This window comes from Grammomys surdaster, unplaced genomic scaffold, assembly GCF_004785775.1.
Source record: "Grammomys surdaster isolate TR1022 unplaced genomic scaffold, NIH_TR_1.0 219, whole genome shotgun sequence".
NCBI lineage: Eukaryota > Metazoa > Chordata > Mammalia > Rodentia > Muridae > Grammomys > Grammomys surdaster.
Genome location: NW_021604664.1, coordinates 2,037,685 through 2,053,167, shown reverse-complemented (window position 1 = coordinate 2,053,167; position 15,483 = coordinate 2,037,685). Strand labels below are relative to the sequence as shown.

General features: G+C 49.6%; 2 protein-coding genes across 2 annotated transcripts; one reads left to right on the top strand and one right to left on the bottom strand.

The window, feature by feature from the left end:
- Window positions 1-2,481: 2,481 nt before the first annotated feature.
- Anapc2 (anaphase promoting complex subunit 2) lies at window positions 2,482-12,943 on the bottom strand. The gene is made up of 13 exons (XM_028772916.1): window positions 12,747-12,943; window positions 11,901-12,523; window positions 11,505-11,637; window positions 10,557-10,731; window positions 9,317-9,436; window positions 8,111-8,228; window positions 7,360-7,541; window positions 6,530-6,671; window positions 5,613-5,688; window positions 5,329-5,532; window positions 3,578-3,707; window positions 3,088-3,323; window positions 2,482-3,005 (listed from the first exon to the last, which is right to left on the bottom strand). The coding sequence occupies exons 1-13, from the start codon at window positions 12,897-12,899 to the stop codon at window positions 2,793-2,795; spliced, it is 2,505 nt and encodes an 834-aa protein (XP_028628749.1). The 5' UTR covers window positions 12,900-12,943; the 3' UTR covers window positions 2,482-2,792.
- Window positions 12,944-12,967: 24 nt separating this feature from the next.
- Window positions 12,968-14,301, top strand: Ssna1 (SS nuclear autoantigen 1). The gene is made up of 3 exons (XM_028772915.1): window positions 12,968-13,117; window positions 13,286-13,485; window positions 13,745-14,301. The coding sequence occupies exons 1-3, from the start codon at window positions 13,066-13,068 to the stop codon at window positions 13,850-13,852; spliced, it is 360 nt and encodes a 119-aa protein (XP_028628748.1). The 5' UTR covers window positions 12,968-13,065; the 3' UTR covers window positions 13,853-14,301.
- The last annotated feature ends 1,182 nt before the right edge of the window (window positions 14,302-15,483 follow it).

The following is a 15,483-nucleotide window of genomic DNA, read 5'->3' as shown; positions in this document are numbered from 1 at the left end:
ACCTCTAGACGGAACTCATTGGAAGGTGCTGACCTCACAGTGGGGCTGTGAGGCAGAGGGTGTGGGGGCAGGGCCTCAGAGCACTCAGGCTGACTTGAACTTCATCCATACTTGGATGCTGGAACTCCAGGAGTTCTGGGGCAGAAAGTCCTGGATGGAGCAGGTAAAGGGGACAGGGTTGGCAAGCTCTGGCCAGATCTGAGTCAGAGGATATTAGGGCTATAGCTTTAAGGACAGATAGAACTTCTAGTTAAATGGGTGAGAAACCTATTTTGTCATCTGTTTGGTGTTAAAAACCATGGTCTCAATTTGCTTTTAAACATCAGGACTGCAGATCTCTAAGCGGAGTCAGAGTTATCTAACTCCTTGCTAATAAACCCATCCCCAAGTTGAGGCAAGCAGAGGTGGGTGGGTACATGTGTTCAGTTGCCCTTTTTATTTGCTTTGGAAGGCTAGGATCATAAAGCCTTTAAAGCCCAGGTTAGAGGACTACTAGTGTCCTAAGGAATCCTCGATCATCCCCTGGGATAGGAGAATCACTGGCTACATCTGCCAGAGCAGGATATCTGGCCATGTCCTTAGGACATTCCCCCTGTCCCCAGGGGGCAGATGACGCAGAACTGATGGCACTCTCTGGCTCATACATGCTGTGTTATTAGTCAAGAGCTCAGTGCTCTGAGGGTCTGTTGCCTTGGAGATCAGCCAGCCACTGCCCAAGGAAGCAAGTTTGCCTATAGGCTGGCATGGTCAGAGTTAACTTACATCTCTGTACTGAATTTGGTAACCCAGGCTGGGAAGCAGAGCAGCCCTACCCTGCTGTCATTCTTTTCTATGGGGAACCTGCCAAGCAAACTAAGAATCAGGAGGAGGAAATGTCAGCCCTGCAGCTGACTGAGCCCAGCCTCCTGCCAGCTGGAGCCAACTGGGAGCCAGGAAGGGGGCACAGTTTGAACCCAGTGGCCCTAATCACAAGGACATCCCTGCCAGCAAACACAGGTACCCTTCTAGGGTTGGTCTTTAAGGAACAGCTAGCAGCTCCTGACATGGGCTTCAAATTGGTTGAATGATATGTTGAGAACCAAGACTACTCTGGTCTTTAGGACACATCCACAAACTTAGTCCAAAGGAATGTAGAACAGAAGGTGTGCCTGAGGCCGGGGCTGGCACTGTCACCCTGCCAAGCCAGCCTAGCAAGTTTATATCCTGGTTAGGACAAAGACACACCCATCTGTAGCCTGGTGTTATGAACCAGATAAACACCCGATGGGGGGAACCTTCAGGGCCTCTGCTGCCACAACTCAGAGGAGTTCTTATAGCAATGGCACTTAAGTGGGGTAGGAAGCAAAGACTCAGGCCTGGGAGCTTGAGGAGAGTAAACCTCATTTCTGAAGTACTGTGAACAAGGCTTCCTAGATTTCTGGGAACCCTTAGGCTATGACCAAGGTTGTGTGCCTAATACCTGCCACCACCCTTTAAAATCTGAGGCAAGGTGATCCCTCTAGAACAGGAAGGGTGAAGAGACCTTCGAAGGAGACTCCTGCTCAGGACCCAAGCCAGAGCTAGTAGCTGAGGATGAGAGGTGGTAGTTCTGTAACCAACTGGGCTTGAGGGGACTGGGAAGGGACTGGGGATAGTGGCAGCAGCTCAAGCTGGGTGCGGCTTATGGCAGGATCTGGGTATGGAAGCAATCCCAAAGGGCTTTTCTTTTGAGGATGGTCCCTCAGGTCAGTATTCACTGACTGAAAACAGCTGTTCTGGGAGCCCTTGCTGTATCTCACCAGGTTCTGTTGTCTAAGGTCAATACAGACCCCAAGGTTAAGGGCAGGTCCAACCTGTCCTCAACAGGTGTCTGAGACACAGCCTACCTGCAAGGGTTACTGAGCCCTAACTTGGGGGAAAAAATTGTGTCCTGGGAGCTGGCACACACCTTTAATCCCAGCACTTGGGGGCAGAGGCAGGCAGATTTCTGAGTTCAAGGCCAGCCTGGTCTACAGAGTGAGTTCCAGGACAGCCAGGGCTACACAGAGAAACCATGTCTCGAAAAACCAAAAAAAAAAAAAAAAAAAGATTGTGTCCTGGGGTTTCTTCTTGCCCTAGTCCTGCCCTAGTCCTGTACTTCCGACAGCAGCTCTGGGGGACATGAGTACACACTTGTAAGCTCCAAGCCAGTAGAGAAAAGAGGACAGTGGTCTAATGATCCCAAGCACTAGCATGTCCTTAGGCAGCCCCTGACTGCTAGGCACAGGAGTGTACGTGACTCAGGTTCTCATCTGATGATCTGATCCCATGCAAATGTCCTAACAGCACAGAGCCTTGCACTGACTCCATATATGCTACACACAAGTGAAGGCCCAAGAGTCCCTTTTAAAGGCCACAAAAGCAGGATGGGGTTAAAGTTTAACTCAGGAGACTCTGAGCTGCCAACCCTATTCACTCTTGCTGAACAGGTCCCAGCATGTATCTAGGACAGGCTACAGAAGGTAGCTTTAGGGAATTTATTGCCCAAACACACAAGCTCAAGCTGGGGTAAGCTTGGCTTCTTAGGTGGCCCTATTACCTGCTGCTGGGAACCCAGGCCCCGGAGGGTTATCGCAGGGTGGCTATAGAGCGCAAACCTGTATGTATTCATGGGGCCCAACAAAATACATGAAAGGATGAGCCAATGTGCTTGACTTTGTTCTTTGGGTGTTGGGCAGGGAATGGGCAGGGGATGGGCACAGGACCATGGGAGCAGAAGGTACCCTAGGGGCTGCACAGGCATGAATGCTGAGGGTCAGAGCCTGGACGGGACATCAGTTGGCGTTCTTAGGCAGGCGGTAGACGCCCGCAGAGTAGATAAGCTGCTGGTCTCGGACCTTCTTCTGCAAGTAGCCCTGCAGCTCCTGCAGGTCAATCTCAGCCAGCGCAGGGCCAGTCATGACAAACATGCGGAGCATGCTGTAAATGCGCTCCAGAGAGAGGCTCTCTAGGTTGGTCAACATGGCCTGGATGTATGTCCAGAAGAGCTAGGAACAGAAGCCAGACATGGTTAGTTGGCCAACAAATTATTTGGCCCAACCCAGCCCAATGTGGAAATGGCCATCATACCAGTAGCTCTTCTTCCTTCTGATCAGCCTGGGAGGCCATGCCTGAGTCACTCTCATCATCACTGTCAATCAGTACCATGTTGTCCCTATCCTGAGGCCGCTCTTCCTCGATGACAGAGAAAGTGCCTGGAGGCTCCTCCCGCAGCACACCCTGCTGTAGCCACACTGACATGCGTCTTCGCAGCAGTGCCACAGGCATCTTCACCACCTTGCTCAGCTCCTCCAGGGTCCAGCTGGCTGTGTGCAGAACCGCAGGATGCAGGGTCCATTGGAGGTTATACCTGCTCCAGCATCTGTTAGCCAGCTGGACTCCCAGATGCACATGCATTGTCTTGTGTAACTCAGAGGTAAAAAGAATGGTTGATATCCCTAAATTCTTCAGGGGGCAGGGGTGTCAGTGTGTCACCTTACAGCTCATCAGACAGCAGTGTCTAGCACTAGCCCCAAGGTAGTGTGCTCAAGGCAGACCAGATGGGGTTCTAGGGACTCACCTTGGTCCTGGAAATACAGCAAGACCACTGCCTGCACTGGGGTCACCGCAACAGACAGGGTGCGGTCAGCAAGCTCTACGTCCATTGTCACCAGGCCCAGGGTGTGCTTCCAACTGAGTGTCCGCATAGCCTGGGCAGGAAGCAAGAACCGTCTAGTGGGTTCCAGGCAGGTCCAGATGAACAGATGCTACCTGGCACCAATGCCCTGTACCAATGCCATCCCTGGCAGGCAGGTAGTCAGCAGCAAGACCAGGAGACCTGGTTCCAGTCCCCAGCTCCTGAACAACCATGATATAACAATGGATACTGCTTATAAATTGTGTCCCTCTCATGTCTCAGTACCTTAGAACACGAGCTATTTGCAAACAGAGTTAATGTAGATGTAATTAGTTAAGAAGAGGTCATCCTGGTGCCGGGCGGTGGTGGTGGCGTACGCCTTTAATCCCAGCACTTGGGAGGCAGAGGCAGGCCGATTTCTGAGTTTGAGGCCAGCCTGGTCTACAGAGTGAGTTCCAGGACAGCCAGGGCTACACAGAGAAACCCTGTCTTGAAAAACCAAAAACCAAACACAAATAAACAAAAAAACTGAAAAAAAAAAAAAAAAAAAAGAGAGACAGACAGACAGACACACACACAATAGGATAGGCTTTAAGGCACAGCAGGGAGTGGTTATAAGAGGCATAGAGTATGCTGATATACCAAGAGCCAGGGAAACAAGAGAGTAGTTTCTTAGAGGCATCAGGAGGAGCACAGTCCTGCCAACACCCCAACACTGGACTTCTACTTAACATAACTTAAACAATATTTTTCTGTTTAAAACCACTCAGCCTGTGACATTTTGTTGAAGTCATAATAAATGATTCTGCTGCATAGATGGCACACGCCTTTAATCCCAGCACTTGGGAGGCAGAGGCAGTTGAATCTCTGAGTTGGAGGCAAGCCTGGTCTACAGAGTGAGTTCCAGGATAGCCACGGCTATCCAGAGAAACCCTGTCTTGAAAAACAAAGACCATTTACTTCAATGCTCTGCTAGGGCTACTGCAAGAGGCAGGAAGGATCGTTTCCCTTAGAGCATTCTGGGGCAACACAACCACAACCCAGTAATACATTTCTAATCTGGTAAACCCTCTAATTTGCAGTATTTCATTAAGGTAGCACCCAGAACACTGATTCCTCTGCTCTAGTGGCCAACTGATGGTCTGAGACCCTCTGGGACCCCTGTAGCTCTTAAGGGAGAAGTGTACCAATAAACTCACTTTAAAGATAGAAAAGGAGGCAGTACCAGTGGCTTCCCCTGGTCTCAGCCAGCTTAGCTTCCCTAACACTGGTTCTAAAACCATGACCTGCAAAAGGGTCATAACACATGGGCCGCACAGTCAGTCATCCAGAGACCCAGCTAGACCCTTTAGGAGCTCGGCTGGTGGAAGATAACGGAATTGTGGCCACAGGCCTGACCTGTTAGCACAGCCTTGGGGTTTACCAGAGCCATTCCAGTATCAGCAAAAATCAAGAAAAATGATACTAGTGTATGGCCATCCTAATTCTTTGGATCTGATCGACAAGATATGACTAAGCCATGTCTGGGACCCAGGGTAAAAACTTAGCAAAGCCAACAAGTACCTCATACAACCAAAATAGGTCAAAGGAACAGTAGGAAAGTACACAGGACTGGCCACTCAGATGACCTCAATTAGGAAGTGGTAGGGCTGTGGTACCAGAGATATAAACTACCAAAAGACTACTGGCTATACCTTCAGTTTCTCATACTTCTTGCAGTAAACATCTAGGGCTGCCCTGATGTCCTCAGGGACCTCCAGCTTCTCATCTTTAAAGGGAGGCCAAAATTCACTGGACAATATGACAGCATAGACTCCAAATGGTGGCTGTTCTTCCACAGGCCGCTTCTCATCTTCCTCACGGATATTGGCATTGATGCGTCGGGAATCTGCCATGTCCTAAGAAAGGATACCTTATCAACATTCTGGGCTTAATGGTGGTGGCAGGTGCAACTGTTGGGGCAGTCCTGGATATTTACCTTGAGCATGACCTCACAGAAATGCATGGGGGCCTCACCAAAGCGCAATTTCAACAGCTCCACATTACGAATCTCCCTGGAAGGACAAGTTTCTGGGAAGGGCTGCAGTATGACTCCATTTCAACTGTTACCCTAAGCAGACAACTAGGCCAGACAACCCACCTGCTCAGGATACCCTGGGCTGAAGGGAAGGCAGGAAGCACAACACTAAGGCCAGAGTTTGGTCATTTTGGCTGTTGAGGTTTCGTCTTTTATTATGTATTGTAATGCTAAATACTGTCCCCCCCCCGCCCCCCGCAAAGTGTGGCTGTCTCAGGGATGAGGAGATCCTCATGTATACCAAGTGATGATATGTAACCTTGCTCCTTAATTTAAAACTATTGAATAAAAGATGCCTACAGCCTATGGCTGGGCAGAAGAGAGGTAGACAAGGTTTCAGTTCCTGAGCTTGGGATCTAAGGCAGGACCATGAGGAGAAAGGAGAGGAGGAGGTAGTACCATGGGGAAGATGAATCATAAAAACACGGCCATGAAGGCTGGCCAACAGGAGTTAAAAGTGTCCCAGATGAAACATGGCAAGTTATAACTCAGGATTATTAATGGTAGACATAATAGCTACGAGAGTTACTATCTGTCCAGCTCTAGTGTTTTAAAGGTTTTACATATATATAAAAGAAGTAGTGTTATATATATATATATATTATACATATATACATCATATATATATATATAAATCAAGCTGTATGTCTTTTATCTGAAAACCGAATGATATAAGACAGGGTAGAAACCCCCAACTGAGATTAATTACCACAACACTTGGCCAATAGGGGCAGTACTAGTCATGTGTTCTCCTCCAAATACAGAATGAAGGCTTTAGGCCTCACCGCCCCCTGGAGGCCAACCAGCTCCGTGCTTACCTCTCAGGGCTGAAGCTGAACTGGTGGAGGAGGCGGTCTGCGAGCAGGGAGCGGTACTCATTGATAAAGAGGTCTTTGCTGCCGTAGATGCTGACCAGCAGGCTGATGATGTCTGAAGAGCGTCGCTTGGAACTGGACTTTGCTGCATAGTATAAAGGAGCTAGTGCATACCACTAGCACTTTGACAAGGAGAGTGACACCTTAGAGTTCACCTGCTGGATACAGCGGTCTCGCACAGCCTGGAGGGCTTGCTCCCAATGTCCCAGGAAGCTGGGAATAATGTCTCCCAGTAGAGCTAGGGGGTTGGTTCCTAAGGCAACTGTTCTGATAAATATTGCCTCCTATTTCATAAGGATCCTCAATCAGCCATAAAGAATACAACAAATGTCCTTGGGTTTTCCTTTAAAAAGTTGAAGATGCTGTGTTTATGCTAAGACCTGAGAAGGACAAAGAATCCACAGCCTATCGTAACCCAGCAGAGTATGGCCGAGCAAAAGATGGGACCTGGCCAGAGAATGCCATCTTAATACATGAGACTCAGGACCAAATAAGTGGGGTATGCAGACTTCCCATGAATCTGGTCTAAGTATAACCCACAAAGGCACCTTCTTTAGGTAGCTAAGGTAGCCAGTGAGGAACATATAACAAACCAGCTAATATTAAGCAAGGCCCTGACCTCTGACAACCCCCCCCCTTCCTCACCACCAAGTCTGAGGCAATAGCTGCTTCTGATATAACCAGGGTTGGGTAGCAACATACATAATCAGGACCTAATAGACCACTGAAGAAGCCCAGGAAAAGGCAGAGGTGAGGCCAACAGGTAAACTGACCTGGGTCAGCATCCACAGGATCAGGGACCCAGTCTTCGGGCTCGCCAGAATCATCCTCACTGTCCTGGCCGGTCTCCAGGCAGGCCGGGTCAGTTTTAGACAGCTCAACAGCCAAGTCCCCAGTCCCATCTGAGTCCCCGGTTAGCCCAGCTACAATCTGCCGTACTGTGTCCTCTCGTGTCCTGCCAAGATTGAATGCTGCTGTTCCTAACAATGTGCATGGGCATCCTGACACCTGCTAGTGTGGTACTAAAGGCAAGCCCAGCATCACTCTGAGAAAAGCAGGGGCTGGGGTCCTAAGAAGGGCTTAATGACCAGCTTTGCCAAGGAATGCACCAGAGCAGCCACAGAGGCTCCTAAGGCTCGAGCTGGACAGAGACCAGGCCTGGTCTCCTTATCAGGCTTGCTCAACAAGGCTGGGCCCTAGATAAGCTTCTCTTTGTATGGGGGTAGGAGAGATAGCCCCTTCCCCGACTCTTTCACACACATTCTCTCTCTCTCTCTCTCTCTCTCTCTCTCTCTCTCTCTCTCTCTCTCTCTCTCTTTTATACATACATATACACACAGTGGAACACTGTGAAGTGGGCTGGATGACTACCTAACACTAGCAAAAGGAAAAAGGCTCCTTACCCTGAGCCAATCCAGCCCTACCCAGGCAGCCTCATGTCTACGGCATGTCAGGGTTGACTGCTGCTCTGGTTCTGCAAACACCAGAGGTCAGCAGAAAGAGCCAAGTGCCAGTAGTACTCACCTCAGATAGCGACGGATGGGCTCACAAGCCACCTCCAGGATGACCATAGAGGGATCTAGCACACGCAGTGCCTTGATGGCAGAAATGTAGAGAGTGATGATGTCACATGTGTTGACACCTAGGGAGTAAGAGCCAGCGATCACACAAGAGCCTGGACAGCAGCCTTCTGAATGCCAGCACCTGAATGGGCGGCTGGCCACAAGGCTGGGTGACCTCATTCAAGCAGACTGCCTCCACCCTATCTCAATCCACTTACAGAAACAGTCTCTACAATTTTATAGCAGCAGTCTCTTATAGTTTGAGTTTAGAATGTCCCCTACAGGCTCATGGTTTGTTTTTTGGTTTTTGTTTTTTGTTTTTTAGATTTATTTATTTTATGTATGTGAGTACACCTGTCTTCAGACACACCAGAAGAGGGCATCCATCAGATCCCACTGCAGATGGTTGTAAGCCACCACATGGTTGCTGGGAATTGAACTCAGGACCTCTGGAAGAACAGTCAGTGTGCTCGTAACCGCTGAGCCATCTCTCCAGCCCCCAGGTTTATGTTTTGAATGCTTGATTCCCAACTTGCAGTGCTATTTTAAAGCCCAAGAGTCTATTTTAAGCCAGGTGTAGTGGCGTACTCCTTTAATCCCAGCTATTGGGAGGCAGAGAAAGGCAGATCTCTCTGAGTTCAAGGCCAGTCTGGTCTACATAAAGAGACCCTGTCTCAAAACAAACAAACAAACAAACAAAACAAAAAAACACAGAGGAAAAAAGCCTTTAGTAGTCAGGGCTTAGCTAGCAGAAATGTTACTTCCTGAGGACTTGGTTTCCTGTCTGTCAAGTGAGTACACGGACTGACATACATTTTCCATTATGATGGAATCTGAGATCAAGAGAATATATCCTTCTGGCCTTAAGTTGATTCTATCATGTATTTGGTCATGGAAACATAAAAAGTAGTATTATATAAACTTTGTCCTTAGGAAGCATCTACTCTAAAAAGACCACAAACCTACCCCAGACCAAATCATGCTCAGACTTACTTCAAAAAGAGATAAAGTTCAGGTTAGCCTGGCTCAGGGTTAGCCCAGCTCCCCCAAGGACTTCAAAATTGCTTAATAACGTGCTCCTTTCTCAGGCCTACAAATCCAGGGCTAGAAACTGTATGTGATCCCTGAGGACTATTTGGATGTCCAGGCCACAGTGGCCACACAATACCTGGGTGGAGGAGTCGAGTCTCTAGGGCCACCTTGAGGGACACAAGGAGCTGCTGCCTCTGATCTGTCCTTTCCAGGCAGTATTTAAGGTCCTCAATAGCTGGCCGAGAGTCTGGGAAGTCTGAAAAAGAACCATGCCACAGGGATAGGTAAGTGAAAAGGTGTAAAAAGCACTAAAAGATATACACAGCACATGATACACAACCTGGCAGGGCTCAGACAAGAGCCACCCATCAGGTACAAAATGTTCTACTGTCAGTGTAACTGTCACTGGAGGCCAACCTGACCACAGATGGCTCATCTGACCAGAATAACTGCTTCATTGAAGGAATACTTTGCCAGGCCAACCAACTATTCTCTCCATCCACTATGGATCATTAGTGCAACATTAGTGTGTGAGGTGTAGTGACAAAGCTCCAAGAGCTGCCTTGACTTACACAACACAGTCATCCCTCCCACAGTTCACAGTGGTAGATCGCTGAACTGTCCTAAGTTGTACTAGTTCTTGGGAAAATAGAAATAAACACTGTTGTCAAATGACTCTTGCAACTAATCAAAAATGCCTTCAAATCTTTTTTTTCCTCTCCTGATTTTTTGAGACCACAGGGTGTCTCTGTGTAGCCCTGGCTATCCTAGAACTCGATCTGTAGACTAGGCCAGCCTTAAACTCACAGAGATCCATCCACCTACCTCTGCTTCCCGTGTGCTGGGATTAAAGGTGTTAGCTACCACTGCCCAGCCACAAATCTTGATTTTTAAGATTTAAAATTTTTATGCGTGTATTTGCTCACAGGGACTGTTTGCCTGCCCATATGTATACGTTCTATGTGCATGCCTAGTACCAGTAGAGGGCAGAAGAGGGTTTTAGATCCCCTGGAACTGGAGTTACAGATTGATGTGAGCTGCCACTTGGATGCTGACAACAACCTGTGTATTCTGTAAGAGCAACAAGTCATCTTGACTAATGAACCATCTCTCCAGCCTTACCCTAGACTCTTCTACATATTGACACCTGATTATAATAACCTCATTATGACAAGGGGCCAGTCCCAAGCAGGAACCAAGATGAAACAAAGAGTGGATACCTAGAAGCACCTGCTCAATGCTGATCTAGACTCTGAGCCATGTCAGAGGAAGTCCACTCTGCTCAGCTCACCACCCTGCCAACAGCAGAAGGAAAGGAAAGCAAAGGAAATCACTGGGAAAAAAGTAGGTCCTGTAAAGTAAGAGGCAGGACCAACCTCGGATGATGCTGAAAAGCTCCTCAATGCGTAGGCTGGCATAGATGCGGTAGAAGAATCTTTGTACGTGGCAGCGCCAACGACGCAGTGTGTTGCCAGCTTCTGGAGAAGTTGGTCTGGTAGGGTTGTCCTGAAGGAACACTTTTCCAAGCCAACCAATCACTCTCTCGATCCACTGTGAAAGATCATTAGTGTGTGAGGTGTAATGACACTTAAAAGCTCCATTCTGACTCAGTAACCACACCCCTTTGGCAGGATCCTAAAGGAGCCCTGACTTGTGTATGGAGGCCAGAAGTATCAAGTCTACACTCTACTGCCCAGGGTTCATTGCAGCTGCCCCAAGAGCTTCCAGGTTCATGACTCTAGGACAACACTGCTGGAACACCCACTTTTATCACTCCCCACCATGGCTAACACGCATCCACACCAGATAGACACCTGAAGAATGGGAAGTGTGGAGTGAAGCAGAAACAAGGTGTATGGCTTCATGGGGCTGAACCTAGCTTCTGCACAATGCTAGGAACCCCACAGCAGAATTACAAACCAAACCTCAACAGTATGGGCAACCAGAGGCATTCACTAGGACACCCTAACTCCATGCCAGAGGACAAACTGCTTATAGGTTAATCCTGAAGGGAACTGTTAAGTCAGCATATGTTTTGTAGAGCAGTGGAAAGAAAAGTCTTGTAGGCGTCTTGCCATACTTGCCTGAGGAAACTCCTTGGAGCCACCCCTGGTCCAGGATTTAAAGTTTTAATTTTAAATGCACAGACCTATTTAGTACATACCAGATTTTTCCTTGTCACCAGGGTCCAGGATTGGCCTCTATACAGCACCAAGATAACTTCAACTGTCACCACTCCTGGTCAACTTGCCTACTGTTTGGTATCAGGTCTACAACTCCTCTTTTGCACTTAACAGGAAACAGACCAGGGAGGAGATTCTCACCTTGTGGAACTCACGCAAGAAAGAGCGCTCATACTCTCCTCGGCAGCGGTCTTCCATCCTTTCCCGGGTCACCTGATGCAGGGTGGTGGTCACGGCCTCAGCGCAAACCCGCTCCAGCAGACTGAGTCTATGCCTGGAGGAGATCCCCGCTCATGGAGAACCCACAATACACATCTGCCCCTTACCTAGGAAGGCTTTTCCCATAAAGATACTGTACACACACCCTATGCCTATGCCCAGTACAGTATAAACTTGATACACAATAATCCCTGGTTACAAGCATAGAAGAAAAAAGACCTCATCAGCCAGTTTATTAGCTTTATTCAGAGGTCTTTTGAATTCAGGACTAACGAGGCATCCAGAGAAACCGAGGCATAGCCAAGAAGCAGTACTTACAGGACCTGGCTAAGCTGGTTGAACTGTTCCAGAGCCTGCCGGCACCAGCACTGCTGCTTGTCACTGCCACATCCTGCACACAGAGGACTCTGCAAAAGTCGGTAGTACCTGCGGCGGGCATACCGGCTGTCTAGCTCACCCTCTAGTTCAGGGTCTGTGCCACCTTCTCCTTTTCTTTTGCTCTGCATATAGACTCTCAGGAAACGACCATAGAGGCGCTGAACCATCTCCTGGAATGTCCTGGGGGTGGAAAAAAACAGAACTCCCCGCAACATAGTGTGAACTTTCTCCCGAAGCCCCTGAGCTCCAGCGCCCATTAGCAAGCCCAGACGAGTCCATTTCTCTAGGAGTTCTAAGCTATGAAGATAGGGATCCAAGCGGCTTTCCAGCAGGCCGAATGCATCCAGAAGAAGCCCAAGGCATTGGGGTTCATCGACGGAGTTTTCGCGAAGGGCGATGGCATTCCAGAACTCCGTGGCAATGTTGCCTTGAAGGTCGTTCTGCAGCACTTCCACGAACCACTCCTCCAGGACAGAATGCAGACCGTGTCCCCTCAGAACCTCCACAGCTGCACGAAGCTCTTCCTCTTTTGGTGGGACTGCACCGCTGGTCCGGGAAGATGCCTGGGGCACGGAAAACCGAGAGCAGAGGGGCGGAATAGGAGTAAAAGAGAGGAGGGGCATGGGAAAAGCCCAACAACCGAAGGGCTGCCAGGAAACCAAACAAATCAGGTAGCTAGGAAGGAGGCAAGCCCTTTACAGGCGTGAGAACCCAAGGATGGACTCCCTAAAGTATGCAAAGTCGCTAGAACTCTGCACAGGCCCGCCAATCTTTCCCCGGCCTCACCAGACCCAGCGCGGCCGGCGGCACCAGACCGGTGCTCACAGTATTCCAGGCAACCAAGAGCTCCTGTCCAGGCCTAGAATCACAATCATCGGCGACGACAATTGTCGTCGTCGCCGCCGCCGCCGCCACCGCCACCGCACCCTCGGCCTCCATCACTGTCCACAAAACAGACCCGCCCAGCGTAGCGCACAGTGATGACGCAAGCGCGGACCTGTGGCGCAGCCGTGACGTTCGCGCGTCCGCGCGCTGTGGAGGCAGTGCGCAGGCGCGGGCTTGGCTGTGCAGGCGGCGGTTGAGGCTTCCGGACGCGGTGCGGACCATGACCCAACAGGGCGCGGCGCTGCAGAACTACAACAACGAGTTGGTCAAGTGTGAGCGTCGGGTGCTGAAGGCCGCGGGCCGGGGCCGGCCGACCCACTCGGGAGGCTGCGTGGACACGCCTCACGAGCCCCGCTCTGTGGCCTGCCCCTCTGTCGTGCCGGTCGGGGTCCGAAGCTCATGAGCCCCTACCTACAGCTCTGTCTTCCCGCCCACCCTAGGCATCGAGGAGTTGTGTCAGAAGCGGGAGGAGCTGTGCCGGCAGATCCAGCAAGAGGAAGACGAAAAGCAGCGGCTACAGAATGAGGTGAGGCAGCTCACGGAGAAGTTGGCCCGCGTCAACGAGAACCTGGCGCGCAAGATCGCCTCTCGCAACGAGTTTGACCGGACCATCGCAGAGACAGAGGCCGCCTACCTCAAGGTGGGGCTCTCAGATGTGCGTTGTCAGTACCCCACTACCATCTGAGGCTAGGTAGGGTCCACTGTGGTTCAGAGGCTGTAAGCGGGACAATGGGCTGTCTGGGATCCAGGAGAGTGAGCAGTGATGTGTTGAAAAGAGTACACGGTGTGGGGTGGAAGGGCTAATTTTACCACTCCCACCATCCTCCAGTATTAGAGGCTGAGGCAATGGAATCCTTCCTACTAGAGAAATAACATCGTTTTTATTTCTCTGGTCTCAGATCCTGGAGAGCTCTCAGACTCTGCTTAGTGTACTCAAAAGAGAAGCTGGAAACCTGACTAAAGCCACAGCTTCAGACCAGAAGAGTAGTGGAGGCAAGGACAGCTGACAAGTGCCTGTCTCAGCCGTGGCCTATGGCTGCTCAGTCCCCAACATGTCTGTCCTAAAGCATCTTTGTTCTTCACGGCCTCAGATGTCTTTTTATCTCTGGTGTCCAGAGGGGCACTTTCTGACTCCCACCTGCCTTGGGTGACAAGAAAAGCCCTAGGACAGTCCAATGGAGAAGGTGCTTCCAGCTCTGTACTCATATGTGCTACGGGGACCCTGAGCTCCTGGTCAGCTCCATGAGGGGGCCTCTCTCGGAAACTCCTGTATCCCCTTGGGCTGCCAGGAATGTCCTGGTCCTAGTCCGAGTACTGTGGGAGCCCCTCACTTTGTCTCCTCAGCCACTAGGGCCCCAGGCCAGGCATGTTGAAGAAAGAATCTTGACTCCAGAACAGAAACCTTAGGGCCCATCCCCATGGCCTCTGGTATTTCAATAAAGATTGTTTTGCAAGATCTGTGGCATTGCCTGCCAGCTACCATGTATCCTGTTGGTAGGAAGAAGAACTGCAGTTTTGCTCTACCTGATCTTCAAAGCACAGAGCTGAAAGTGGTCACCTCACTCAGCCCTAACCCTTAACACTCCTTAGAAAGCTGCTGGTCTTTTCCCCAGGTCCAGCACACAAACCTTTTCTGTGAGAGGCTTTGCTATATAATGGTGCTCAATACAGAACCTGGCTCAGAGATAGAGACGGTTCCATCCCTCAGTTCAAAGTTCTGTTTGGTCTAATACACTGCTGCTGCTGCCAAGACCCATCTCCCAACCACATATGTTGCTTACTTCCTATTTCCATGTGCCCTATTACCCAGCCCTTTGCCACAGCTTTTGGGGCAAGTTTGGAAGTATTTGTTGATCAAGAAGATCCAGAAAACACTGTTGTAGTCTACACCTATCATCCCTTTGTTAAGGAAGAAGGAAGGCCTTAAGTTCAAGGCCATTCAAGTCTGCGTAGTAAACTATAAACCAGCTTGGAACACAGTGTGAACCCTTTCTTTAAAAAGTGCCTATAAAGCTGGGCTTTCATTCTCTGAGAGAAACATACGTGAACACTCTGCTTGAGCCTAGACAAGCAGTATATTTGCTCTTAGGTGACAGGAAAAGGAGACACATTTAGTGCTTGTAGATAGCCCTATGTTTGCACTGGCTGTCAAGGGCTCCGAGAACAGTTTCCAAGCAGGCAGCTCTGCATCTATGTAGACTTTTGGGAACTCTGTTGCTCTAGCTTTGTTACAGGCTTATAGGTTCGGAGGTATCCAAATCAAACATGAGAAAAGATCTCCAAATTTCCATTTAGCCCCATTCCTGTGTGATACACAACTAGTTACCTTAGTAGGTTTCTGGGCCTGTGCTGAATCCTGTCAATTACAACACTCACCTTCCTCCCATCTGGCATCTAGGCCCCTGGGTCATGGAGTTGCAAAGCGCAAAGATTAGGTTCACCTCCCATGGTACTAACTCTGAGGGAGAAAGTAGCAGGCTTGCAGTGGGGAGAGAACAAAAGCAAAAGCCAGACCAGCAGGAGCTCCAAGTTTGACAATACCAGACTGAGGTCACTTTTGCTTTTTTGCACACAGGTGCCCAAGTTAGGACTCTACCTTGTTCTCAGACTGAGGGCTGTGTAAAGAAGGCAAAAGCAG

Coding starts and splice junctions, on each gene's coding strand:
- Anapc2 (XM_028772916.1), bottom strand. CDS start 12,899: ATGGAGGCCGAGGGTGCGGTGGCGGTGGCGGCGGCGGCGGCGACGACG. Junction 12,524..12,746: donor CGCCGGCCGCGCTGGGTCTG/GTGAGGCCGGGG, acceptor TCCGTGCCCCAG/GCATCTTCCCGGACCAGCGG. Junction 3,324..3,577: donor GCTGTATTTCCAGGACCAAG/GTGAGTCCCTAG, acceptor TTCTGCACACAG/CCAGCTGGACCCTGGAGGAG.
- Ssna1 (XM_028772915.1), top strand. CDS start 13,066: ATGACCCAACAGGGCGCGGCGCTGCAGAACTACAACAACGAGTTGGTC. Junction 13,118..13,285: donor CAACAACGAGTTGGTCAAGT/GTGAGCGTCGGG, acceptor CGCCCACCCTAG/GCATCGAGGAGTTGTGTCAG. Junction 13,486..13,744: donor CAGAGGCCGCCTACCTCAAG/GTGGGGCTCTCA, acceptor CTCTGGTCTCAG/ATCCTGGAGAGCTCTCAGAC.